Source organism: Citrus clementina, unplaced genomic scaffold (genome assembly GCF_000493195.1).
Source record: "Citrus clementina cultivar Clemenules unplaced genomic scaffold, Citrus_clementina_v1.0 scaffold_8, whole genome shotgun sequence".
Classification (NCBI taxonomy): domain Eukaryota; kingdom Viridiplantae; phylum Streptophyta; class Magnoliopsida; order Sapindales; family Rutaceae; genus Citrus; species Citrus x clementina.
In genome coordinates, this window is record NW_006262022.1 from 5121701 (window position 1) to 5149124 (window position 27424).

The 27424-nt window shown below is 32.9% G+C and overlaps 1 protein-coding gene across 1 annotated transcript; it reads right to left on the minus strand.

Annotated features, from left to right (window-relative positions):
- Window positions 1-2011: 2011 nt before the first annotated feature.
- LOC18033592 (protein RADIALIS-like 3) lies at window positions 2012-3523 on the minus strand. Its single transcript, XM_006423220.2, has 2 exons — window positions 3154-3523; window positions 2012-2238 (listed from the first exon to the last, which is right to left on the minus strand). The coding sequence occupies exons 1-2, from the start codon at window positions 3411-3413 to the stop codon at window positions 2211-2213; spliced, it is 288 nt and encodes a 95-aa protein (XP_006423283.1). The 5' UTR covers window positions 3414-3523; the 3' UTR covers window positions 2012-2210.
- Between the last annotated feature and the right edge of the window lie 23901 nt (window positions 3524-27424).

The following is a 27424-nucleotide window of genomic DNA, read 5'->3' on the forward strand; positions in this document are numbered from 1 at the left end:
ATCTTAAAAAGTTCAGATTTTGATCAAATCATCAGGGAAAATGAGTTTAGGATCGAAATCCCAAATCTACTATTTTCTACACAAAAAAAATTGTACCCAATTTTATCTTTTGTGCTACATTGATTAGTAGAGAAATTCCTAAAAATTATTTTAATTTTCAAAAGATCCTCAGGCAAACTTCACATCTCCTTGTCTTTTATATTAACTCTCAAAGAGGATGAAATGACCAAATTGGTGAGAAAAGGAGAGTAAAAAACTTTTTAAAAAAATGGGTGACATATCTCAAATTGGCCTTGATTTTCATTTTCTTTGGTGTTATACAATTGTTCAGTTTTAGTGAGTACCGCTTTCACAAATCGGGCTTCACCATAGGCCAGATTGACGCTGAATAATGGCCCCATCTTATGGGGCTTTTGTTGGCTTAATGTCCATCTGACTATGGGACAATGAGCGGTACTTTTATCACCCTTTAATATACTGATAAAACCCTTCTTCTGTGGAAACTACTTTTAAAGACAAACAAAAATATAATGAACCCATTTATATATTCTCTCTTTGTACACTTTTTTTGCCCCTTATTGTTACGAAATCTTCAATTTTTTTATCAATATGTTTTCTTATTATTTTTTTTTCAATTTATGGATCTCATTTATTCAGTTGGTTTACAAAAATCTAAAATAATCAATTTCTTGGTTTAAAAAATTTAAAATAAACGAATTAATCTTTTTCTTTATTTTTTAGATTAATCATATTTATTCTTTGGAAGTTAGTATTTTTAAGTTTTGTAGAGGGAGAAAGGTTGAAAAGAAGAATGGAGATAACAAAACTTCAAGAAATTTATTACCAATAGAATTACTTATGTGAAGGGTGAAGTAAGAAGCCTGCAAACAAATTTTTTGGCTGCTCACTGCAGAAGAATTTTTAGAGTGAGAAAACTCCTAAAAAAAAAGTAGTCAAATGAAAAAATTGTTAATTTAGAGAGAAAGGTTAATTTTGGTATTAAATGAGGTATAACTAAAAAAAGGATGGAACTATTTGAACCTACAAAAATACTTACTAAACCCATTTATTAAATAAACCTACCTTCAAATTTTAAAATTTTAAATTTTACTCAAAGAGTAAAAATTCTATTTTTTTTTTCTTTTTTATTATATTTTGATGTCCATAATTATAATTTAATTTAGGAGTATTTTAATTATAAAAAAATATTTGCAAAAGTGGGTTTAATGGGTAATTTGGTGGGGTTAAAATAGAGACAAAAAAAGGCGGGTTTTAAAAGGATAATTGAGGAGCTAATAAAGTAAACCACCACTGCATATCTTATGAGACCCAATTATATTTTTTATAATTTCTTTTTTTTTTATAAGAACATCCATACAGAATCTAGTTCGAGCTTCATCCAGTCTCAGCATAAAGTAACAGAGTCATCGAGTCTGGTTGTGAGGTAATGTATCTGCGTATTCATTTAGGTTAACATCTGCTAAAATGTTACCTACTACAACACTGCGTGAAAGAACTAAACGTATTTTTTAGCATCCAACAAGGTGTTTCAATTACTCTATTATTAGATGCGTCATTGCCCCAGTCTATTAGTGTTTATTACAGATCAGTACTTAGCTAAATGGTTGCCATCTTCTCAGTCTTATACTCTTATAATTGAGGCCGAGAACGAAGTAGAATTTCTCATAATTATATCCGAGACAAGGCATCTTATTCATTTAGAGATTTTCGAGGCTTCTAATTGTAACTATCTCCATGATTCTCTCAATGTGCTCTTTGATCTTGTACTTCACAATACAAATAATGAAATCGAAATTATTACTTCAACCTTCAATTGTTCTGGTCTTAATGAAGCTGCAGCAATTAGAGATTCACGTTGTACAATTGATATTATTTAATTTCAACATAATTCTCACCAATAATTGCTGTTTACAATTATTCTCTCTCAGCCTATAAAATTAAGCTAACAGAGGCATATTAATTTTCTTATGACGTGTATGTAAGGTGTGTTTGATGTGCTGTACTGGATTGCATGGCATTGTTTCTGAGCTAAGATTGACACTTTCATTTCATTACGCCTCAATTACAAAGGACAGAGACAGGGGAAAACAGAGAGATAAAAGAGAGTTGTTCACACGTTGATAGGCACATCTGCCTTTCAAAAGATACACGCAATGTTCAGTTTTGATGGTAAGAAGGCCTTGGACTTTTTATTGCAGCTTAAGATTCTTTAGAATCCTGTAAAAGCAAGAAACAAAAATATAGTCTTAGATTTTGACATATTATTAAGCATGCAAAATATTCATTATCAGTGCATAAACTGCTTGAAAAATGAAAAGCGATGATATGAAGGCTGCCAGATGTTGACGGAATTAACGATAAACCCAGGTAGAATTACCGTATTATCATCGCTTATCACACAGTAAAACGGCTAGGGTGTACCCTCTGTTTCTGTCAAGCTCTTCTATTAAATTTTTCTGTTTAAATATCAGCGTTCTCTTGGTTCTACATGCTTTTAATTATTTCATAGGAGATCTCAAAAATGATATATGATAAGCAATAGCATTTTATATTTCTATACCGAAAGTATTACATTATAACTCTCTCGCTCTCTTAACATGTGTTCCCAGGATACACGTTTACGTAACCCTTTTTCTATATATCACAGGTCCACAACAGGCAAGGGTCAAAGCTCCAAGCACAGGTGGACCAAAAATTTATCAAGTGGGATTTTTTCTCATGTGGAATTTCTTTTAGATTAAGGAGAGGATAAGAAGCTGAAAGTAATTTTGATTCTTCAGGATTATCCAAACCGGCTGGCTTTTTGAACTGACCATTCTTGGACCGCTTTAAGCTATGCAAACTTTTTAGAACAAAGTCATTCAGTTTTCTTTGTTAATTTAGTCCATGGACAGTAAATTTTCATCTGGGACTTGATAAATACATTACAGTCCATCCAAATTTGTTCAAGCTTAGGCAATCCAGTGCGGCTCACTAAACACACCCTCAGGATCTTGGCTTTGATACTAAATATCTTAATTAACATCTTGATCCAGAAGCTTAAACTTTACCTAACGTTAGTATTAAAAGTCCAAGTCTAATACCATCTGAAAAAAGACCAAACATGGTGTTGGAATTAGCTAAATATATTACCTCTCTTCATTAGCAGCATTGTAGCTGCTTCCAGGGGACTTGTAGTTGGGGATCGGAACTCGGCCGGCCTCAATGCGGTTGAGATCGTCAACAAGGATTTCATAGTGTTTCTTGACTTCCTCCACAGTTTTGCCTCCGCCCACAGCCTTGGCTATGTTTTGCCAGCGGTCTGGGGTTTCCTTGTCGTACAAGGCTAGAGCCTTCTCAAAGAGCTTGTTTTCCTTTGGTGTCCAAGTAGAACTAAGAGAGCCTGAGGCCATAATAACTCGCACTCTTCTATTCTTTTTAGTGTTTGAATATTGCTAAGAAGTGTAAAAGATAGAGATGGTGAAAAGAGGAAGAAGAAGATGTTGGATTTTGTTCAAATGATGGCTTGTGTGTGTGCTGAAGATTACTAAGGATTAGCTGCTTAAATATAGAGTAAAAGGAGAAGTTGTGGAGCCACATGGGAATCTATTTTCCCAAAAGGTGGCATATGGTGTGACCCGTCATCTTTGGAACCACAGGATGAATTAAGCAGGAAAAGGGCATTTTTTTCCCAAAAAAAAGAAACTATTAAACTGATCTTAATTAACCACTCGGGCAGTAGCCCGAGTGGCCAGGGCTGCTGCCCTCCAACTTGGAGGGCAGCAGTTCGAACCCCCACAAAAGCATTGTGGGGGTATTTTTTTCCTCAATTAATTTGAGTGAAGGTAGTCTTCTTTCTTACCCATGAGTGAGGAGTAGACATCCCTTGAATATTTGTGAGGGTTAAAATTTGGGCAGAACTCCATTAGCATTGATGTCAGTTGGTCCCAGTAATAGTCTGATTTGTAAATATCAGTAATAGTCTGATTTGTAAATATCAGTAATAGTCTCATGTATATGAGTTGTAATCTGAGCAATAGTCTCATGTAATCAAAAAAAAAAAACTGATCTTAATTAGGGTACAATTGTAATTTTATGACTTCTGCTTAATTTTAAAAGCTCACTCCTGAAAATATAGAACGATGAATATCCATGTCACAGTATATATAGACCATTTACATAATTATACATGACAACTAGTAATTTCATGTCATGATAACTATGGATAAAAATGTGCACCATCTTAATACCAAATGTATCTTAATTTAGTGAAAAATATAATTAAATTAAGATGTGGCAGCTGATAATAGAATCTTGAACCATTGCTGGGTTTTTAGAATTCCGAAACAGACATGTGGCACTTATTATTGTTTGTTGATTAAAATTTTAATGTTTTTAGTTTGCTGAAGGGTTATTTATTACAATGAGTCATCAATATTTGACAATGTAACTTTTAGTTTTGAAAACATGATTTAAGCTGTCGAAATTGGAGAATTATTTATAACGATGAGTCCTCAAACATTCAGCTATGTCATTTGTTGTTTCAGAAACATGATTTAACCTGTCGAAGATTGCAGGCCGAGTAGGAGACAAATAGCATTTTTTTGTTTAAATGGTATTTATAACGATGAATCCTCAAACATTCAGCTATGTCATTTGTTGTTTCAGAAACATGATTTAACCTGTCGAAGATTGCAGGCCGAGTAGGAGACAAATAGCATTTTTTGTTTAAATGGTTCTTGCATGCATATACTTGAGCTGTTATTTATAGTCTCGATAAGAATTAAAGAATTTGAATGTTAATTGGGTTCCATTTTAGGCTGTGCTTGGCTTCAATTAGATGGATTATTACACAGTTCGCATATCTGAACTCACCTTTAATCGGCCAATTCTTGTGGACGTGTAATTGAGATAAACCTAACCTTGTAAAAGAAAAAGAAAAAAAGAAAGCAAGAAAGATATAGCGGTTACCACATAAGCCAAGAGCGACAACAGAGCAAGAAAGATAAAGGAAATGGGAAACTTTATTGGGGCAATCGTTTTGCTTGGACTGGCATGTGTGTCTTCTTAGCTTCAACTCCCCATTAGGTAGCCTTTTGCACTTATGATTTTTGAAAGTTAGTTTTGTACTGAATTGGACTTATTGACTGAAATCTCAAAAGCTCAAAGCATCACAAGAATCCTCTCTTACCATTTTGATCAATAATGCCACTCAGTAAGGTGATTGGAGCTTTTTCAGAGAAAAGTTTGTTCGCATGGCAATCTCTTTATCCTTAGTAGTGGACGATCTCGCTAGAATCAATGCATCTCTGTTTCATTCGAGAAATAGGCATATTTTACTTGTCAGACCAAAATAAATATAGAAGAAAATCCAAACTAAGAGAAGCTTAAACATAACACGTAATTGTTTTGCGTTTAGTTGGTTCAATGGATAAATCTTTTGTAGTGCTACAATAGATTGGGGGTTCACACTTATCCTCTCATATTTTTTCATTTAATTATAGTGCGATGAAAACTTAATTTCCTTCTTGCCCATAAAAATAACGTTCGAATCCCAGACCTCTTGTATCGCTCCCAAAAAATTTGCCAATTAAACATAATAGAAAGCACATAGATTCGCATGTTTTAAAATGAGGTGCAACAATGATGTCTCAAATCTCAGTTTAAAGCTTGAACTCCTTGCGAAAGAGTGCAATTTATAATACCGTTAAAATGTAACCCTTAGCTTAGGATGGCGTTAAAATGTAACCCTTAGCTTAGGATGGCGTATGTTTTGGACAGCTCAGTCCGAGAGCTGAGCAAACCTACAGTACGCCAAGAAAGGGTAGAGCTAGGCTGTGGTTGTATTGATGCAGTTTCTGATTTGATTCGTTTCAGATCTTTGGAATTGGAGTTTCGGAACCTTGCTCTCAACAAAACTCCAAAATATTATTAGCTGGCTACCTGAAACCGTACCATGATAGGCGAAATCACATTGGGTGGTTTTTCTTGAATCTTGGCTGCATGCATGTGTATGTTTGTCTTTTATTATCTATTCAGTCAACAGGTATTGCTGCTTCTTTGGTTGGACAAGAGGATTCCTCTGTCGCTTGATTGGTGATAGTGAGTGGATAGGATTAAAACCCAGCTTGGCTCCTAATTTCTTTCAAATAAGAATAAAATTGCACTCTCTCACAAATGGTCTCTAGGAATTTTGAGAATCCATGTTGGTTAGCAAATGGGTTACTAAACTTAAGCTCGGTTTATTTTAATCTTTTTGGGTAGCGTAGTTACCAGGATGTTTGGTTAATACTAGTAAGTTGCTTTTGGGAGAAATTTACACAAATAACCACAAATTTTTTTGTTTTTTGTTTTTTTCATTTTAACCCCCACAAACTTATTTCTATCAACATTAGCCAAAAGTAAAATTTTCAGACCAAAATGCCCCTCTCACATCTCTCCCCCAAGCCAATCTCTTTCACGTAACCTCTCCTAGAGCCAAAATCACCCATCGTTAGCGGCGGCTCCACGCATCATCGGTGCCCGATCTACTTTCAACGGCAAAGAAAATCTATTATTCAACTTCAACAAAACATAGGTTAGCCATTTTATTTATATTTCATTAATTAAAAATGCAATTTGAAAATAATAGTGGTAATAGTTTGAGAATAATGGTGGTGGTGGTGGTGCTTGGAGTGGTGGTTGTTGTTTTGAGAGTGTGTTGTTTTGTGATGGGCGCGATTTGTGTGATTTGTGCGCGACAAGGGCGTGTCGCTCGCGCCTGTCGTGCGCGCTTACTACCCAGCCACAGGCACGCGCGCGAGCGATAGGTGGTCTCGCGTGCGCATGACAGGTGCACGCCTGTCGCATGTCGCGTGCGCGACAAGTGCGACAAGCTGCCTGTCGTACCAAATTACAGTTTATTTTTATTTTTTAACGTGAAGTTAATTTCCCTATTATTTTGTTATAAATGCAATCTAAAAATGTTAAAAATATTACAGAAATGGCGAAATCAGAAGTATCAAGAAACAAACTGGGCATGATGAAGTTAGCTTATGCCGATCACTTCCCGGGGCGAATTTCAAGTATGTGTAACTTTTCTACAGTCATAAAAGCCATCGAGCGAAAATTAACAAAACGACAGTTGCGTTTGTTCAAGGACGACATATTTGGGCATTTCTTGGAGTGCCGAAACTCTCCATTCAGTGCTGTAATTTTGCACAATATTTTGCTTAGGCAAGTGACCCATGGAGAATACAGGAAGGAGGATCAATTATGGTTTCAAATTTGTGAGCATTTGATACGCTTGTCAATTAGAGAATGGTGCCTGATTATTGAACTTTCCTATGGTGTAGATACCGCACTAACAAATAACAAGACGGTGCATAGATTACTGAATACGTATTTTGATGGCTTGCTTCGCAACATCAATCTTAAGCAATTCGATCATTATTTGAGAGTTGGACTTCAAGACTATTGACGACATTGACGCATTAAAGATCACACTCTTTTATTTTATGGACAAAGTTCTAAATGGAAGAAAAGGCCACTGTCAAATCAATTTCTCATGGTTTAACGAAGTAGATAATATAGAGTACTTTCGAAATCATCCATGGGGTCGTTTGTCGTAGGAAACAATATACAAGAGTCTTGACAATGCACTGTACGAGAAAGATGAGAAATTTAGGACGACTCGGTTAGAAAGGCCAAATCATAAAATTGAAAAGTACAATGTTTACGGCTTTATGTCCGGGTTTAGGTGCGTTGTTTTTTTGTTTATTAATAAGTTTTGTAACATTAAATATTTGATAATTGTTTTAATAGTTTTCTCACTTTGGCTGTTGCAGGCTTGGATTTACGAAACGATCTGAGGTTTACCGTCAGCATGGGTCGTGAAAACGAAGAAGAAGATTCCCCGCATCGTGCAATGGAAGCCCATGGCTTCTTCGCAAATCAACTTTGCTGAAGTTTATTCGTTCTTCAATGACGAATCTCATCTTGTAAGTAATATGTATTGGTTCTTTTTTTGACATTACTAAATTTGAGTTTTGTATACTTACTTATAATTTTGGGTTGAATTTATGGCAGGGGGACGTTTTACAAACCCTTGAGCCATATGCAAAAGAGAGTCGCAAAAAATATTGGCTCACTGTGAAGGATTACATGCCACGTATTCTAGGCTGGGTTCATAAAGTCGGTATCCTATAAGTACTATTATTTATTAATTGAAATTTTTGACTTTTCATTTACTTATTTTAAATGCTACTTTCTATAGCACCAACCTTCAATCAACGCGCCGCTGCCCGTTATAAGGCAATCAGACGAGCATGACGACATACCGAGCTGAACACCAGAACAGAGTCATGAGACTTTTGAGGATGAGGTGCCTGTAGATGACCATCAGGAGCAGACATACAAGTCTGATGACGCACAAGATTCCGAGGTTATAAAAAAATTATTTTCTTCATATATAAATCATTATTTTTTACTGTTATTATAAATAATTTTTTTTTGTAATAGTCGAGGACAAAGTAGTTTAATGATTATATGAGATGACAGATGGACAATATTCATCGTAACATTTATAAACTTAAGTAAGAATTTAAAGATTTTAAAGAAACCGTGGTGAGATTTATCGATTCACTGTCTAAACGTCCAAACAAGGATTCTCTTACTGGACACTCGTATGCTGTGAGTAAATTTAAATTTAACAATTGTGTTCGTTTAACTTTTAATTTGATAGTTGTTTAATATGTTCATCTTGCCGAATGGACATGTCCCAAATGACTATGTAGTTTATAGTGTATACTGATGTGGGCAATTAAAACTTTTTTACTCCCACGTCATTGTATAGTTTCTATGGAAATGTTAGTAGGGAAAGCATACAGGTCTTCACTGAGGCGCCTCCAGGCATTAGTAAGTTCAGCCAAGCGTACAGACCGTCATATGCTTTTAATAGTCCTTACATGATTCCTCCATTCAGGCGAGGAAAGAACGTTCGGCGTTTACTTCCACCGCAAATCATGGACCATGCGATTGACGTGAGTACGAGTGTGGATATAAATCCACTTAAAGGATTGGATGATTTTAGTCTGTATGCTGAGTTTGATCGATGGTTCGTTGGCAATATAATAGTGGATCAGAGAGTCCAACACCCGCAGTCGTTCTTTCAAGTAATTTTGGGCCATGCTTCAATGGGATGGCTAGGTGATGAGGTAATTTTTTTTTTAATTTCTTTAAGTGTTGTGGATTTGTGTATTATTTTTTCCTTTTAAATCGACATGTTTTTGTTCCTCTACAACATATTCACGAGTATTATCGCCTGATTAACGAAAAGTAATGCCAGTATCCGAATGCCTTAGTTTAGTGTGTCACACATACAAACATATTTTTTTGTGGTAACGTGCAGACATAACTTATAATTACCCTTTTTATTTATTTATTATCTTCTAACGCCTTGAAATTTTGTTAATTTATACATTGTTTTGATTATTTATGAAGTTTTGTTAATTTATACATTTTTTTGGATATCTATGTACTCTTTATCCTTGAATCAGTTATGTAACAACGGGGATTGTGCGGTTGATTCATTAGTATATAGCGACAGCTTGAATAACTATATTGGTGGGCGGCAACACATCATGTCCAAACCAATGACGGATGTCGATATGGTGTGTATTTTATTTTATTTTATTTTACAAACACAATCAAATGTGTCTTTTTGCTGTATGTTTTCCAATTTCATATGATACATGATATATTTACGAGAATTTTTTATATACAGGTATTTATCCTTGTTAACTTAGACCGCGAGCATTCGATATTTGCCCGAGTTGACTTTCGTAAGAACAAAGTTTGGATTTATGACTCATTGTTGATGTTTCGAGATGATAAAAAATACAAGTTCAAGTTCAGGCCGTTTGAAGTTATATTCCCTTGATGGTTGGAATATTTGGATTCTACAACATCCGACCTGAATTGCGGAGTGCCAACCTATGGAAAGTTGTTGCAGTTAAGGGTGTGCCACAACAAGAGCCCAGTACTGGCGATTGCGGTGTTTTTTTGTTGATGTTCACGATGTATTTAATGTTCGGGCTTAAATTAGAATTTAACGGTAGTCATGAAGAGTACTTTAGAAAGAAGATTGCAGTTGACATATTTAATGACGATATTGTATTGTAAACCGTTGTCAAATTCAAATGTTGAAACATGAATTTATTTTCTAATTTGCATACTTAAGTTTATATAATTTTCATGCTCACATTTTAATATAAAATAAAAAACTTAGGAATAAAATTTCATTATATATAAGTGTACAATACACAAAAAAAGTAACAATTGTTTTAATATAATCACTTGGAACAATACAACTAACTTCGACTCGATGCAATGAGATTCTTACATCGCTTACCGTTATGTCCCGGTTCATTACACCGGCCGCATCTAACAGTCCTCCAGTTGACGTCCTTGCCAGTCGAGGGTATTCTGAACTCTTTACGACGACCAGGTGGTGGTGCCTCAACAAGTGGATAAATGTGCATCTCTTGAATTTCATTTGGAACTTCCCAATCAGCCACGTCGCCAACCGGCTCCACTGGTTGTGCATAAACCATCACCAACGATTCCTTGGTGTAATAGTCTGAACAAAGGTTTATGTAATCTACTCGGATAGTCAGACAAGCCGCAATTGCATGAGTACAGATAAGCTGATCAAGCTAAAATACTCTACAGGAGAAAGTCCTATTTTGTATGTCAACTAAGCCTTCCTTAATTCCACCACCTACAACTTGAAATTGATGCGGAGACATGGGCAAACGATCATTCTTTCAACTATAGTTCTCCTCTCAGTGACTATTTCATCCACCCATATTATTAGCCGAGTACTCATTGATTCAGCCACAATTTTTCTATCATAAAATTATTGCTGTAATTTTTTTCTAAAGTGATCAACAAGATGAGCAACAAGAAATTTTCGCGGTTCCCTCATGAAAGAATTAACACTCTTCGCGATGTTGGTGGTAAGTATATTGTACCTCCTATCTTCAAACTTAGACCTTGCCTAATTACACGTACCCACAATATTCTCTAAGTAATTAGCCGCGCCCGAGTGGAGTATCCACAACCCTTCAAGTTGCTTTTTAAATTCTTCGTGTCCGTATGTATTTGTTGCATTAATAAAGGTAGGCTCAAATATATCCGAAAGAGCTTTGGACATCCTGAACTTTGACTTAATATTACCTTTCACATGGTAAAATCAAACGCTATAAGTTGCATTGTGAAATACTTTGATAACGACTCTCCTTATGGCAGTGCATCGATCAGAGATAATTACCAACTCCGGCCTATCGCCAATCACTCCGTGTAACTTCATCATAAATCATTCACAAGCATAATTGTTTTCTGAATCCATGACCCCAATTGTCGATTGTTACCATCCAGACATGTTGTCACGAACATGCTTCCACGATATAACCCATTTAGATGAGTATCATCCACAGCAATGACATGTCGAATGTACTGCATAAAACCCTTGATGGAAGAACCAAGTGCTAGAAAGTAGTATAAGAAATTACCATTTCCATCTCGCTCGAGGTGAGTGATTGTACCCTCATTCGCTTTAGTCAATACGTGAGAGTATTTAGGAAGCAAATTGTATGACTCCGTAGGATTCCTTCGAACTATTTCAAGACCAACTTCTCTAGCCCGATATGCCTACTGGTATGTTAACTGCACACTGTATTTCTGCAACATATCTGCTTTGATGTCATTCGGAGTGTATATTTTTTTTTCTTGAATATATTTATTTGCGATAATATGACCGACAACTCGGCTCCATACTTGATGACAACCATCAACCAATACCTCATTATGACAATTGTGTATATTGCCAATTCTCCTCACCACCCAAGGACCACCATTATGCTCGATCGAACTTCTAATAGCTCAAATACGTCATTTACATGATTTTGAACAACAGTGAGCCTCAAAACATGTCGTTGTAGACCGTGCAATCTTGAAATCAAACTTATCCCTAAAGGCAACCTTACGCAGTTGTAATATTAGCTCATTCTTCTCAGCGAATAGCTTACCCACACTGATATCATCTGAGTTAGAACTGCTAAGAAAACTTGGAGCAACCATGTTCGAAGGCAAAATTGGAGCAAGACTTGTGAGGAAGTCAATCTTCCTTCTCGAATCGGCCATTGGAGGAATAGAGCGATTGTCTCTGTTATTCACAGGAATATCGTCTTCACACTCACCATCATGCTGCCATAACAAAATATTGGAAGGACCAACACCTTCATCATCATATGCATTATTGAAATTAGTGGCCCTCATATTATTAGAAGGTTTTGCACAAACATTATCCACCTCCGTGTTGTCAATGTCATCAATAGGATCATCATTATCGCGGAAATTATCGTTATGATACAAAGAATAACCGTTGCTCCAACGACGTCGTTAGTGGTAATACATCTTCTCCAACATCCACCAAGGTAATGTCGTTTTCATCAATGTTGTTATTACTGTCGTGGAGTGGAGAGTAATATTGTTGCAATGACGTCATCCTTGGCAGCACCTCCTCTTCAATATCGGGGCCAGACATATTTGCTCTAAAGGAAGCTTTTGTTTCAACGGGTGGCTCAAGATCTTCGCTCAGAACTCGAGGAGATGTGGTAACGAATATAGGAATGCATCCATAGTTGGCCACATCAGATGCCATATGCAATACAACCCTCACCATTTCATCATTAAATATGTCCATGGGCAGTGCACACGTCCGATAGAATATGTTACTAGACCTTAAAGTTATTTTCATTGTGATATTATATTTATTAGGATTTATTTGTAAGACTTCATATACTCTTGCCAAAAATTGTTCAAACAGACAATTTTTTCCAACCAAAAAAGCTATATTTTTACCATTCATATACTCAATACGGCTATCCCCTAATGTCTCCCACCAACCATCATAACATAATTAAAGCACAATTGAATCCATTAAGCCTGAAATTATTAAAAAAAATTAATTATGCACTATGAAACTAATAAAAAGATTAAATTTTTATATATAACATAAAAAAATAATTGTATGTTGGTGCGACAGGTTGTTTGTCGCACTGTCGCACCAAGAGTGGGTTATAATGAATTTGTCCCTTGGTGCGACAAACTGCCTGTCACACGATTTTGGCGTGACACGCACGACTGTCGCACAAAGAGGCAGATTCGGGTAAATCTGCATCTTGGTGCGATAGTCTACCTGTCGCACCAAAATTGTGCGACATGTGTCTGTCGCACCTGTTTGCAATCGCACTGAATCAAATTCGCAAGTTGAGAAAATACCTCTTATCGCTCGTTGATATAAATTGGTGTTGGATCCGGATGGATTATGCTGTATTTGATCGGAGTTCATTTTTACCGTTTGCCGTTGTCGTTTGCCGTTGCCGTTTGCCGTTGCCGTCGCCGTTTGCCGTCGCCGGTGATGATTCAAGAGTGCAAGGTTACGTTTCGTTTGATCAAGGGAGAGAAAAAAAGTTACTTTTAGTTTGTAAATAAGGGTAATTTGGGGCAAAAAGCTTGTGTTTGGCTAATGTTGATAAAAAAATTTAGAAGGCTAATTGTGAAAATTGTAAAAAATTTTAAGTTATTTTTATAAATTTCCCTGTTTTTTGTAGTACAGTTATAAAATAATATCACTTAATTAAAAGTAAAAAAAAAATAGTGAAAGAAATAGTTACACCTTTGTAATCGTTGTAGAAGTTATAACAACGAACATAATACAATCGAATATGATATGATGTGACGCAACATAATATAAAAAAATAATGAGCTAATTAATGGATAATGTTGAGTTGACCTCTTAAAAATAAGACACGATAAGAATTGGTTCGAAGCTCGAATGACCCTTAATTTTTTTCAATCAAAGCAGCATATACAGCACAACCTTCATCTATATAAAAGAAAATTTCTACACTTTAAAAAAGGAAAATTACTAAGAGTGCTAGTATGTAAAGAGGAGGTCTATGAAGTTATAATAAAAGAAAATTTCATCCGCAGGATTCCTGAACCAGCTTAATAAGTGATTATGTTGCTCAATACAATATTTTATTCATGTCAGTTAATATCGCACAAGGGATCCTGTTAAAAACAATTAATTGATCTTATGAAGATTCGGCACATATGCAACGAACCTAGGGCCAAATTCCAAGTAGATAATAACATTATCTATGGTCCTGAATCTTAATTCAGTAAAGCCTTAGCATTTTGGAAACAATGCCCATGAGATATATATATATATATATGTTCGTCCGGAAACTGAAATTAGAAATTCCTTTGTCTTTTAATTATTATGAGGTGGCACTATTTTCTCTAAAGAGTTCTTCCTTCACCTTAAAGAAGCTCGTACGTTTCATAGGGTTAATTAAGAAGAGTTGAATACAAAAAATCAAAAGGAAAAGATAAAAAAATGAATTACTAATTGGAAAGAAGATAGGTTTGGTGCAACAATGTGATCCCAAAGCTGATACTATTATCATGATATCTTTCTTCAGTGATAAGAGAACAAGTAATACAATTGGTCTTGGATCGAATCTCACTCACATCAGAATTCGTGTGGAGTTTGGTTTGTATTTAAGAATTTTTCCTTTTGCATTTTTCTTTTTAAAAAGAATGATGTTGTGTCATCTTCTTTAGGACGCCATATATAGCACAAAAATGAACTGGGCCAAGCCTATGATATGAAACTGAAAGAGATTGCAGAGTGTGAAGTGAACCCCAAAACTTCTTCTATATCACTCTCAATCAGTTGTGCTTTTAAGATGAACATTACCCACAAGAGACCACGCAATAGCAGTTTTTGGTGAATCTGTGATTTCAGAAATTTAAACAAGTGTAGGTGCTCTCATTTTTTTTTTAATAAGGACATATTGTTAAGCCGTAGATGTTAATAGAGTTATTTTTAAATGCGTTATAAAGCCGTGTGATTTAATAGCATTAAAATTTGACTCTATTAAACCACATAACTTAAAAGTACAGGAAAAAAAATGAGGTTACCTACATTAGAGAAGAACTATATATATATATATATATATATGAGAAATTATCATTGTACCACCTTTATTTTACCTTATGTTCATCCAACAACTACAAACTTTTAACATGTACTTTGCACCACCTTTTTTTTCACATTTGTATCAACTATCCACTTTTGCATTAACACTATTAAATAATGTTAATAAAATAATAATTTTACCCCAAATAAATTAAAAGACCATTTTATTTTATAAAAACTTTAAAAAATAAAAAATTATAATGATAAAAATATCCCTAAATTTAATAAAAATCTCCTAAATTATTAAAATTTTAGGATTTATTCTTTTAAGAAATAAATTAAGTTATTTTAATAAAATTTTACAAAATTATAAATTTTTAATAAATAAATTCATTTATTTATATTAAAATTTTATAAATTAAAATTTTTAATAAAAATAATTATTAAAATTTTGTAAAATCTAAATTTAGTAAAAATCAGTTGATCACCTCTATTTGGGATTTATTTTTTATAAAATTTATGGATATTTTATGATTATAATTTTTAATTTTAAAAGTTTTTATAACATAAAATAGTCTTTTAATTTATTTGGGGTAAAATTATCATTTTCTTAAAATTATTTAATAGTGTTAATGCAAAAGTGGCTAGTTGATACAAATGTGAAAAAAAAAATAGTGGTGCAAAGCACGTGTTAAAATTTTGTAGTGGTTGGATGAACATAAGGCAAAATAAAGGTGGTGCAATGATAATTTCCACATATATATATATATATAAAGTAGTTTTTTGGGTCGGGATCATAAAGTACGGGAAACGTTCGAGAAAACTTTAAAATCGCGGGGTTTTAAAGGTTTAAAACTTAAAGCGCTTAAACCGCACGATTTATGCGTTTTCTCGAACGTTCCCGCACTTTAAAATTCTGAATTGGAACATTTCTATATATATATATATAGTGCAGGATCTTAAATTTGTTAAAGTTTGAAAAAGTTATAAACCATACAATTTAATAAGTGTTATAACCGTAAAAGCTATTAAATGACATGTTTAATAACTTTCTCGGACTTTAATAAATTTTAGGATGTTGGACCAATTATATATATATATCTATATATTTGTAATCTTCCTCCTTTCAACAAAAGCAGACTGGGTGGGGCTAATGATCTTGGGAAACAAGCCTTTGATCCTATTAGCAATCTACTTGGTAAATACACTTATAGATTGTATTGAAGCAGGAAATAGGCTGAAAATCTCCCATGACTGTAGGATTAGGCACTTTCGGCACCAAAACAATGATAGTGGAGTCTCTTAGACGTGAAGCAAAGAAAGACTTTTTAGTTTTTATGGCTTCTATTACATCCTGATTCACAATCTCCCAAGCACTTTTGAAGAAGTGGGCAGAATACCCATCGGGGCCCGGGGCCTTGTTACTGTTAAGGGAGAACATATTTCTTTTAATATATATATATGAACTTCAATAAACTAGTAACATTATATTAAAGTGACCTCCGGCAAAATTGGCAATATTAAACTTGTTGATAAGAACCTAAACAAAGTGGTCCTATAAAATTGATATTAAGAATCATCAATCCCTAAGTTCTAACAATAAGCTTGGAAAAGGTATGTATATTCCTGGCGTTACAGGATTATGCCATTTCCCTTTGAGACCTTTTTTGCCTACGGTGTTCAAGTTCATGGGGCCCTTTCTAACAAGTTGGAAGCTAGCTAATATCATTATGGCTTTGAATAATAACATGGACCAGAATTCCTTCTTCTTCTTCTTTTTTGGTTTAATATAGCTTTCGTTACGGAAAATTTAATTTCATGATTTGATAGAAAACTCAGAAGATGATACAAGCAGTTCGATCATATGATTAACTATTTTATGTAACTATATAGACCTATTAAATAATTTTCTAATAAATGCAAGTATGATTGGGAGGATATTTTTAGGTTGTACCATTGATGACATTGTATCTCTCATATATTTAAAAAAGAAAAGCGGAAAATCTCATTGATTAATGATTCTTAGATAAAAATATAAATAAAAGAAAATAAATGTCATGCTATAGAATCTCATTAATACACACGTGGCATTCTAATCCGAATTATACGTATGTGTAGAAATTAAATTGACCCTTTTCAAGAATCAAGTCCCAAAGTATGATGGCTTTAAAAAGAAGCATTGAGACTTTTTTCTTTTCCATTTTTAGGTCATGAAAGTGAAGAAGCTGCGACTTTTCAAATGCTTAAGAACTAAGAAATCACTACCGCCTTCTGCTGGTCCATGGCCAATTGCTTCTATAAAAGCAGATCATAATCATCATAGAGAGGGGAATCAATGATTCAGATGAAAAAGAAGAAGATATTAATTGTGAAATTGATCTACATAGTGCTTTTCAAATCTTTCAGCAATAACACTACATATGTATAATTGAGGATAAGCAGATAAAAGTACAAATCTTGATTACCAATCAAATGGAATGAAGCTTTCAAAGCATCGTTGCATGATAGATATATTCATATATTCGTCAATTGTGCAAGTTGACATAAGTTTTGCTGATTTATGAGTGGAGGAAAAAAAAATGAAAAGTAAAAGGAAAAAAGCATATTTTCATTATTCAGAATGAATGGATGATGAAGATGCTTCATTAAGATTTGAACATACGAAAATATTTTCAAGGGTGACTTGGATTTATTTGTGAATGCAGGTGTAATGAATATCAGTCCTTTTCTATTTTAAATCATGTATAAAATTAGAAATAATGGAGCCGGGTGTTTGCTTCATTAAGATTTATTTCTAATGGATGATGAAGATGCTTCATTAAGATTTGAACATAAGAAAATATTTTCAAGGGTGATTTGGATTTATTTGTGAATGCAGGTGTAATGAATATAAGTTCTTTTTCTATTTTAAATCATGTATAAAATTAGAAATAATTGAGCCGGGTGTTTGCAGAGGAGAATAGAGTGGACCTGCCTCTGACGCAATTGTTACTATGTGGGCTTTATGTAGATCTAGCCACTCGCACAGCTCAATTAAGTTGGGCCACTCCCGATCTCCAAAGAGAAGCTCCTTCATTACCCAATCACAAGATTCAAGCACACACTACCGATATGTAAAAAGAATTCTAGCTACACATAATCATATTCTACAATATTTACAGCTTTTTTAGTTGTAACTTCTACACACCTGGGGAATATATATGTTTTCATTAATCTTTAGCGAGGTAAATTTATATGTTTTATTAAGTATCCCAACATCTAAGTATTAATTTAAGTTCTAACTAATGTGACATTCATTAATTGAATGATGGTTAAATAAATTTACAAATTATGAAATCCATAATCCAAAAGATGATTGACACATAGAATTAGACTCAAATATTGAAATCCCTAATATTATTAATGTTATTAAGGCCCGTTAGGAAGTGCCACCAAGGCACCAGGCAGCTTGGCAGCTGTAGTGCAGCATTCCCAAACACAAGTTACAGCTGCCACAGGCCCATAGAAGCATGAATTTCTTGTTTTTGCAGCAGCGCAACACTCCCGAACAGCCCCTAAATCTGTAGTGGGTCCTCAATAATTTATGAAGAGTGCAATTCAATAGACTACTTGCTAATGCTGAGTGAGTGAATACTATATTTTCTACGCTTAAAAATACGTTAAAAGAAAAAGGGACGAGAAAACAAAAAAAATAGACGAGGTTACCATTTGAGTTAGATTTGGGATCCAATTGATTTCACGTAGCTCAAGAAAAGAAAAGGAAAATATAGCCAATGACAATCCCATCAAATATATGTCAAAAATAAACTCTTAAATGCAATCATTGATATTTTGTGTAAGATATTTCTTCAAGGAATCCACTTTCAATCTTTACTTCTTTCCACCTGTCCTTGTGGAATCATAATGCAACCAAAGACCATTTCTAAAGTGTGTACCTCTTCTTCATCTACACGAGTGCTACAAAAGATAAAGCCAACAATATATCTTTCTTCGCTAAAAACTTATCATCTATCATATTATACTATAATGATAAAAATACTAACTCAATACAGCTGGCTCCTTCATAATCTTATTGACTTTGTTTACACCCAACCAGGCAGGCACCATCATAATCCTCAAAGACTCATTTCCCCACCATAGCATTAAAAGCTTTTAGCCTTGAGGAACCCACAATATTTTATTAGCTTTCCCAATCTATGCACAGCCCCATTGTACTATCAAAACCAAGAAATCAATACTGAACATTTTTTTTTTCAGTCTTAGAGGAATCATTTTACAATCAATGAGCATGGATTGATGATGGAACGAATGAAAATTTTTTACAATTGCGTCGGTTTTTTTTTAAAAAAAAAACTTAAATTAGCTCTACTATGTTGTAGTTTGGACATATAAGTTCAGAATGATCAGATCTATTTTTAAAATGGAAAATCTACATTGATAATAAATGTTAGACAACTCGAACTTTGATATAAAAAATAGAGTGAGAAAATACCCCGCTTGACTGAGAAAAGTGGCTTGTAGAATTGCATTGTTTTTGTAACTCAAAAAGAAAATTTTGATGGTTCATTGAACACTGCTCAACTTGTCGAAACTCTACGCCCATGGGGCAAAGAATGGTATTTGGTGGGTGGGATTTCTCATTTTTATTTAAACCTTTTTTAGGAAAATAAATCAGTTAAATTCGATTGCCATAATTAAACATGCTATAGATCTAATAATCCTACTTTCTGTGTTACAAATAATTGGGATCCCACAAACTGTATTTGTATTGATATCCTAACAAAGCTAGCTACTTGTGGGAATCGCTATTTGCTACCAAAGGGCACATAATTATGAGTTTTAGCCATATTGTCTAAGTTGTCATAACAACTCTACCTAAATAAATCTGTACAGCATTGTGAATTCATTGTTTATAATTTCATATTTGCAACTCATTTAATTAATAATAACAGTACTATGAACATAACGTGATAAGACTAGTTAATAATCAATGGGTCAAATAAATACAGTATATGAAATCTATCTTTTAATGTAAATTGATTTTCAACAACCGTACCAATATATTATTAGATCAATACATAGACCATTATTACTACTCCTGGACTAGCAATTAAAGGATTTCATATCTGTGGAAGTGGGGTAGAGGTGAGCTATATGTATTTGTGATTGTAGTTGTACAGGTTAAAATTTCTGACGCTTCATAATTTAGGACATATGTACCAATGCTACTGAGAGAATGGCCTTTAACATTAATGCATTCAAATTGAAGGCAGAGGGCAGCATATGTTGTAAGTCTTATCTAGTGGACATGCTTAGTTGTTGCTGATACATGTTGCGATTTGCTGCTGCCATAGGACAGCTTCACAAGTTTGTTGCCTAAATGTTTTCTCTTCTTCATGTGGTTCAGTAAGTTATGTTAATATTTTCGGCTTATACATAATTACCAAATTAAGAGATGAATATGTAATTTTCGCCAACATATAATATGCAAATTGTATTTGTTGGCGCTTAGTGATCATTGGTAGGTATAGCGGTTTGGAAGGCGACATAATCAAGTTAAAAGAATGAGTTGGTGCAAGTAAGATAAGCAAATATTTGAGAGATTTGGTGGTCTGAACATGCCTAAAAAGAAAAGGAAAATAAAAAGAAAGAGGAAACAAACCCATATGGCCTTGTGAGAATTGCAAAGATCCTCCAAACAAACCCAAAGGCCTAGTGGTCTCCTCATCTTCAATCACTTATCTCCTCATACTAAAATATTCCGATGTTGCCTCAATGGTCTCACTACAAAAATCCTCTTCATAAATTTTATGTCTTTTTTCTCAATGCTTAACTAAAGACCTCATGTGATTATGTCTCTCTTATATTGCCTAATACACATATACATATATTAAAAGATAATCCTAAGTTTATATTATTTATCAAAAAATTGGGTTACCTTCTTTTTCTGTCTTTGATTCTGGAAGCACCCTTTAAGTTAATTGGTTGAAGCTGGCATATCTCAAAGCATTTCTACTTTTATTAGGACAACTTTTTTTAAAAAAAATTAAGTATATATTCACAGATATATGAATCTACAATCACTCTGCAACTCCACCCGAAAATAAAAAGTTAAGTGAATGTGAATGGGAATTATTGGAGAACTAAAGAAAGCCAATTGATTTTTATGTTTAGGAAGCCAATCCCTTTTAAAGCTCCTATATATATCTATATATATATATATCCGCTAAGCTAGCTGGGAAGATTGATTCCCATTCCCTAGCTGGGTGGAATGTTTAGCTTCAGATTTTATATGAATGCGTCTCAGATGAAGATTTTATGCCATATTAATTACTTTATCTTGACACCCATAACTCCATCTTATTCTTGTTCTCTCAACGAATCAATAAAGTTAATTATCCTGAGATCAATCCATTTACCTTATAATTAACTACCATATGTTACAACGATCGTGTATGGAAAACTTGAGGTGTACAATAACAACTTGAGATGCTTATAACATAATATATAATGGTTGTAATATTTTTCTAAATAAGCTAAAGGGAGTAATTGTAAGACATGATATGGAGAAGTTGGGTCTAAGATATGGAAATTGTCTTTACTACTGTCTTTCGATATTGCAGCTGGCAAATGGCATATATTGTCTTTGACCAGTCCATTCATCACATCGAATTCTTGACTCATTCTGTATCCATGCATGTATCCATGCATGTGTATTATATTTTCTGAAAAAAAGTAATGACGCTTCTTTTGCAAATGTGTCTCTTCTCTTCTTATCCTTATACTATTCATTTTTCATTCCTTTGGCTAACTGTGCAATTTTTTTTTTTTTTTTGGGAAGCTATAGCTTTCCCCTTTTTCTTTACTTTATTTTGTATCTTTTTGATATATTTTCCTTTTCTTAGGTAAGTCAACTTTTATATTCAAATTTCATCAAATTCTACTACTTTTAATTTGTCCCTTCATTAAAATAAAATTTTAAAAAATCCTCTACTTCTTAGTTTGTACAATCTTATGATAGAATTATAATTTAAACTATTTCTTTTTTTTAATGTTTAATGATGAAAAAATCTTCAATCCACATTTTTGATAAAATTAGGACACATTATTGTATTAGTAAATCACTTTTTAATAACACACAATAATGGCGGTATAAAAAATATGGGAAGACCTACCTTAATTTATCATAATATAAATGAGCCTAGAAACCCAACTTAAGATCAACTCCTAAAGAATGAGAAAATTTTACTCTCATAGCATTTGGAAAAATTTGAATTCTTAATCTCAATAATGTGGGGATGAGGTACCCACCACTCGACTAAAGAGTGGTTTATTATTTAAATACATTCGTGTATAACTTATTCTATATTGATATTTTTAATATTAAAAACACACTCTGGGATTAGTATAATAATTAATTGGATAATTTGCCACTTCATTGATTCATTTAATTACATAATTAAATGTGAGATCACTAAAGTTTGTAGAAGTTTAAATCGCTTTTGTTTTCATACCTTATAAGGATAAGAGGATACACAAGCGCTAGAGGGTTACAACCTATCAACAAGGCTAGGTACCAAGTAAATCTAGGCAAGTCTTTTGAAACGACTAGGCTAGATAATAAAAGGTTTATTATTCAAGAGAGTGGAATCTGACATTCCCCATTTAATGGGGCCGAACCTAGAAATTTCACAAGTTTAGACTATGAGAGGTTGTTTTCACTAGCTTTTTACAGGAACATGATTTATATTAAAGTCCATAATCGCAAAGAATGCTGTAGCTTACTGCCTTAGCACACGACCCTCTCTCCATAGGCCACCCAGTCTTGTCTGAGACCCTACTCTTGCCAAAATGTCACAGAAATATTTAATAAAATGTGAAAGAAATGACTGATATGAAGAAGATGAAATTCATCACAACCCTCCTTACATCATAAGGACTAATTGCACAAAAGGATGAATTTTCGGTCCAAATGATAAAAGATAAAATACAGAGAATTGTGTAAATTTAAATGTATTGATTTAGTAATCTTTTAGAGCTTGAACGTCTGTATTTTATAATATTTGATTTTTTTTAATTTGATGTTAAATATGGCCTGTCGGAAGCGACATAAAAAATGTAGAAAGAAAATAAAAGGGAAAACTGAAAGAAAAATCATATTCGGTGGCTTTCTCTGTAGATAGAGGCATCAAATGTTAGAATGCGTTTCTTCGCCACTTGGAATGCATATATTATTAATTATTAATGCATAATGAATCCATTGATGCAAATGTGCAAGTTCAGATTCAATTGATTATAATTTCAGATTTCAGTTGCACAATTTAAATAATGATTTTAGTATAAAGAAGTCCATCGCCAAATTTATACTTAAAAGTTAGTTCAAGAATGCCTCAATATCATATTATTATTAAGTAAATCCTCTGAGTCGTAAAATAATATCCTCAACACCCCTTATTATATTGATGTGACTTATGAGCTCATGTTTTGCCTGGTTCTTATCAGGTAGTAAGTTAGTGTGAGCTTATTATGTGGGAGATTGTCAATTTCTCCCCTACAGTAATCAATATATATCATTCACCCCATGTTATTTTTATAATAACTAATAACTCATTTGACAGTATAAGTTTATAATATTTCCTCAATTTTCAAATACACTTTTATTTATATTTATTATAAATTAAATAAATCATATGAATAGAAAATAATTAAAAATTGAGTATTAAAAACAAGAGATATATGTTTTGATGTGAACAAAAAAAAGTAATAATAAAATTTTTTCTTGTACTTTTTATTTTGTAAACATTTTCTTATAATAAATAATTAATAATATTTTAAAATTGAATGTAAAAATTACAAGAAAAATATTTTATTATTTATTTTATAATGATTTTTTATTGATCATTGAAGTTTTCTTATAACATTTTTATCATTTTATAATAATTTTCTTATATATTTATTATAAGAAAATGTTTATAAAATAAAAAAGTACATGAAAAATATTTTTTTATTAATTTTTAATTTTTTTCACATCAAAACATATATTTCTTATTTTTATACTTAATTTTTTATTTTAATTTCCATTCACGTGATTTATTTAATCTATAATAAATATAAATAAAAGTATATTTGAAAATAAGGGTACTATTGTAAACTTATATTATCAGGAGAGTTATTGGCTATTGTAAAAACAACGGGGGGACAAATCGTATATATTAATTACAGTGGGGGAAAATTGGCAATCTCCCCTTATTATGCTGTTAGTTTTAACTTATGTCAAATAAAAGCTCATTGACTTAACTCTTACTCAAAAACTAACTCAAGAGTTGAGGATTACCTCAAGCTAATTTTATTAGCCCAGTATCTATTTTTGAATGTCAGATAGTATCATCAACATAATAATACTAGCTTATATAATTGATTTAATTTTATATAAAAGTTGTCTTTTGGAATGTATAGTCTGGCATAATTACTTGATTATCATATCATTATTTTCTAATATTAGTAAATAATGATTCTCATGTGAACAAAGTTCGAACTTCACCTCTTGTATTCTTAAAAAAAATTCTTATTTCAATTAACTGATTCCTATATCATAGAGATCATTATTACAAATATTATCTCAATGTCAAAACAATAATGTTGATAGACAAGACAATTCGTAAAATTATTTTCAATCAGCATTCACTTATTAATAATCCATGATTATTATCACTGATTCTAATAATAGTCGACATCCTCAATGGTATTTTTTTTTTCCATTAAATACGTGTAAGAATCGATCGCAATAACTTCTAAACCAAAAAATATCTTAAGGGGTATAATCAATTATCACTAATTAGTGGAATAAGTTCAAACATTGAAATATATAGAAAATATATATATATATATATATTATATCTTTCATTTATATCCTCTAATTCATAAATGTTTCTATCCAAATCTCTGAAGTAAAAACCTAGTAGAAGAGTAGAACGTGCGGTGGCCAGGGATAAGTTGAGCCGGCCATTAATGTTCTGAATATTGTATGAATCATGCCAGTAGGTAAGGTGTCATTACTTAGGGCATGCCACCTAGCATTTGTTAACACTAAAAGTAACTGGGGCCATTCCTGAGAAATCTCGTCAGTTAAGAGCATTTGTGTATAACAAATAAAAGAAGAAAAAATAAATTTGAATGCACAAAGCAAAATTAACTCCTATTTCTATTTATATATTTCTTTTAATTAGAAGAAAGGATTGATAAACGTCACCGCATCACAAAAAGCCACGCGGAGGCTATGAACAAGAACAAAGTTTCGAGTTACTTTCGTTTATATAAAAGTACAAGAATATGATGTGAACATAATAAAGATAAGCTCGTTAGTTTTTGTACTTGAAGCTTTAATTCTTGGAACTTTTTTCTTCAAGTGTTTGAATCAACAAGAAATGCTACCTTGTTTTGCGGGTTATTGCCTGCTTCACCGCTATTTCATTGCATAAATTACGGGATAGTATTTGGTTGATGCTGAAAAGAAAGATGAGGCCAAAAAAAAAGGCAGCAATTATATGTATAAAGATTGATCATAGTACATAATAAGTTGTGGTACCAGGATTCTGGGTCAACAAAACAGAAGTCATAATAGAGAAATTATAAGTTTAGATTGTTAGAATGGGAAAAAAAAATGTAAACTAAAAGGGGTCCAGTATCTGAGGCCTCAACATAGCTCCGCCTATCTTTCTCTTTTTTTTTTTTCAATGCTAGTTAGACAATTTAACTATATAGGAGAAATAATTGATGAAAATAAATAATACGGGCATTTGATAATTATAATTTGTATATATTAGTTAGAAGGAAGAGTTTGTTTCCTTAATAATATTTTATTCTAAAAACCCTTGGTTCTAGTATATCTGGTCTGGTGACACACATCTTTTTAAATATTATAGATCCTTGAATATGCACATAAATGATGGAACTTGAGAAATGATATTCATCTATTGTTAATAATGAAGAGATGTTCAAACCATCCATTATGATAAAAACCATCACATATTTTGTTCTTAAAACGAAAAAGAATGAAATGATAATAATGAAGAAATGAAAATGAAGCACATTGGTGCAATAAAGGAAAGCAAGGTAGCCCATGTAATAGGTGCATAAATGATTAGAAATAATAATAGCCGCTAGTGGAGTGGATGGAGCAAGAGACACAACAATCACCAAAACTCCCAAGTTCAGCTGATATAATTTCTCTCTCTCTCTCTCTCTCAATAAATCTGCTTATATATAATATTAATAACGAGGGCGTCCAAGAACTATGATTCCCTACACATCGGATCTGCTGCAATCTCTCATTGCCTCTCAATACACCCATCTCTCCCCTCTATTATTTTTTGCCCATTTATCCATTAAAGATAAGATTGGAGCTCGCACTATCGAATTTTGGGCACATTAATTATTTATATATCATCATATTTATCAAGCTTGCAATAGAGAGACTACAAAAGAAATATGATTAAACAAATCGTGCAGGGAAAATTGATCTTTCGTATTTCGAAAGGTCACATAATATATATTTTTGGTGGCTGCCGTATGCCTCATTTTGGTTGCATGGGGATTTTTTTTTTTGTATCAGTACTGTATTTTCCCACAACGGAGAAGAAGCTTGCTCGCCATACAATTTGATTGGACCACCGCGGCATATAATATTCATATGAATTATATAATTAAGGCCGGAGAATGACATTTTCATCATTTTTTAAATTGTTTTTACAACTTAAAGTCTTGATAATTTTGGGTATCTCATGTCAACAATAGTGATAGAAAAACTATTAAAAGGTAAATGTGTAACATTTTATATAGAATTATAAATTAATTACTCAAGACCTCTACAAATTAAAATTAATTAATTTGTGTGTCAAAATGTCACATTTACAATATATTTTTTCTGCTATATTATAACATCAGTGATGAAATAGAATATTAAAAATTTATTAGTAACTAAGCGGTAAAATAAAAAAATAAAGAGGGACCAAAGCGTCATTCTCAACATAATTTAATGGAGTCATGAAAAGCAATTATTACCAAGTGAAAGAAATATGAAGAAATAACTCAAAATGATGAATATCAAGAAAAGCCCACTTGCCTAACTTGATTTTAAATGGATCCTACAAGGAATAATACTCACTGTAATTGATGGTATGAAATCTAAATAGAATCCAAAGGAAACCATTAGGGATAAAAACACTGTACGGGAAAATATTAGTCAATCCAAATATATTAAAAGTAGAAAGGAACTTGAGTGATCGTGAAAATGAAAGACACAATAAAAAAATTGGGGGGACACCCAATGGATAGTTATCTGTTGATCAAGACCACATAGAAAGTGACATAAGAATTGAGATGGTGAAAATCTTC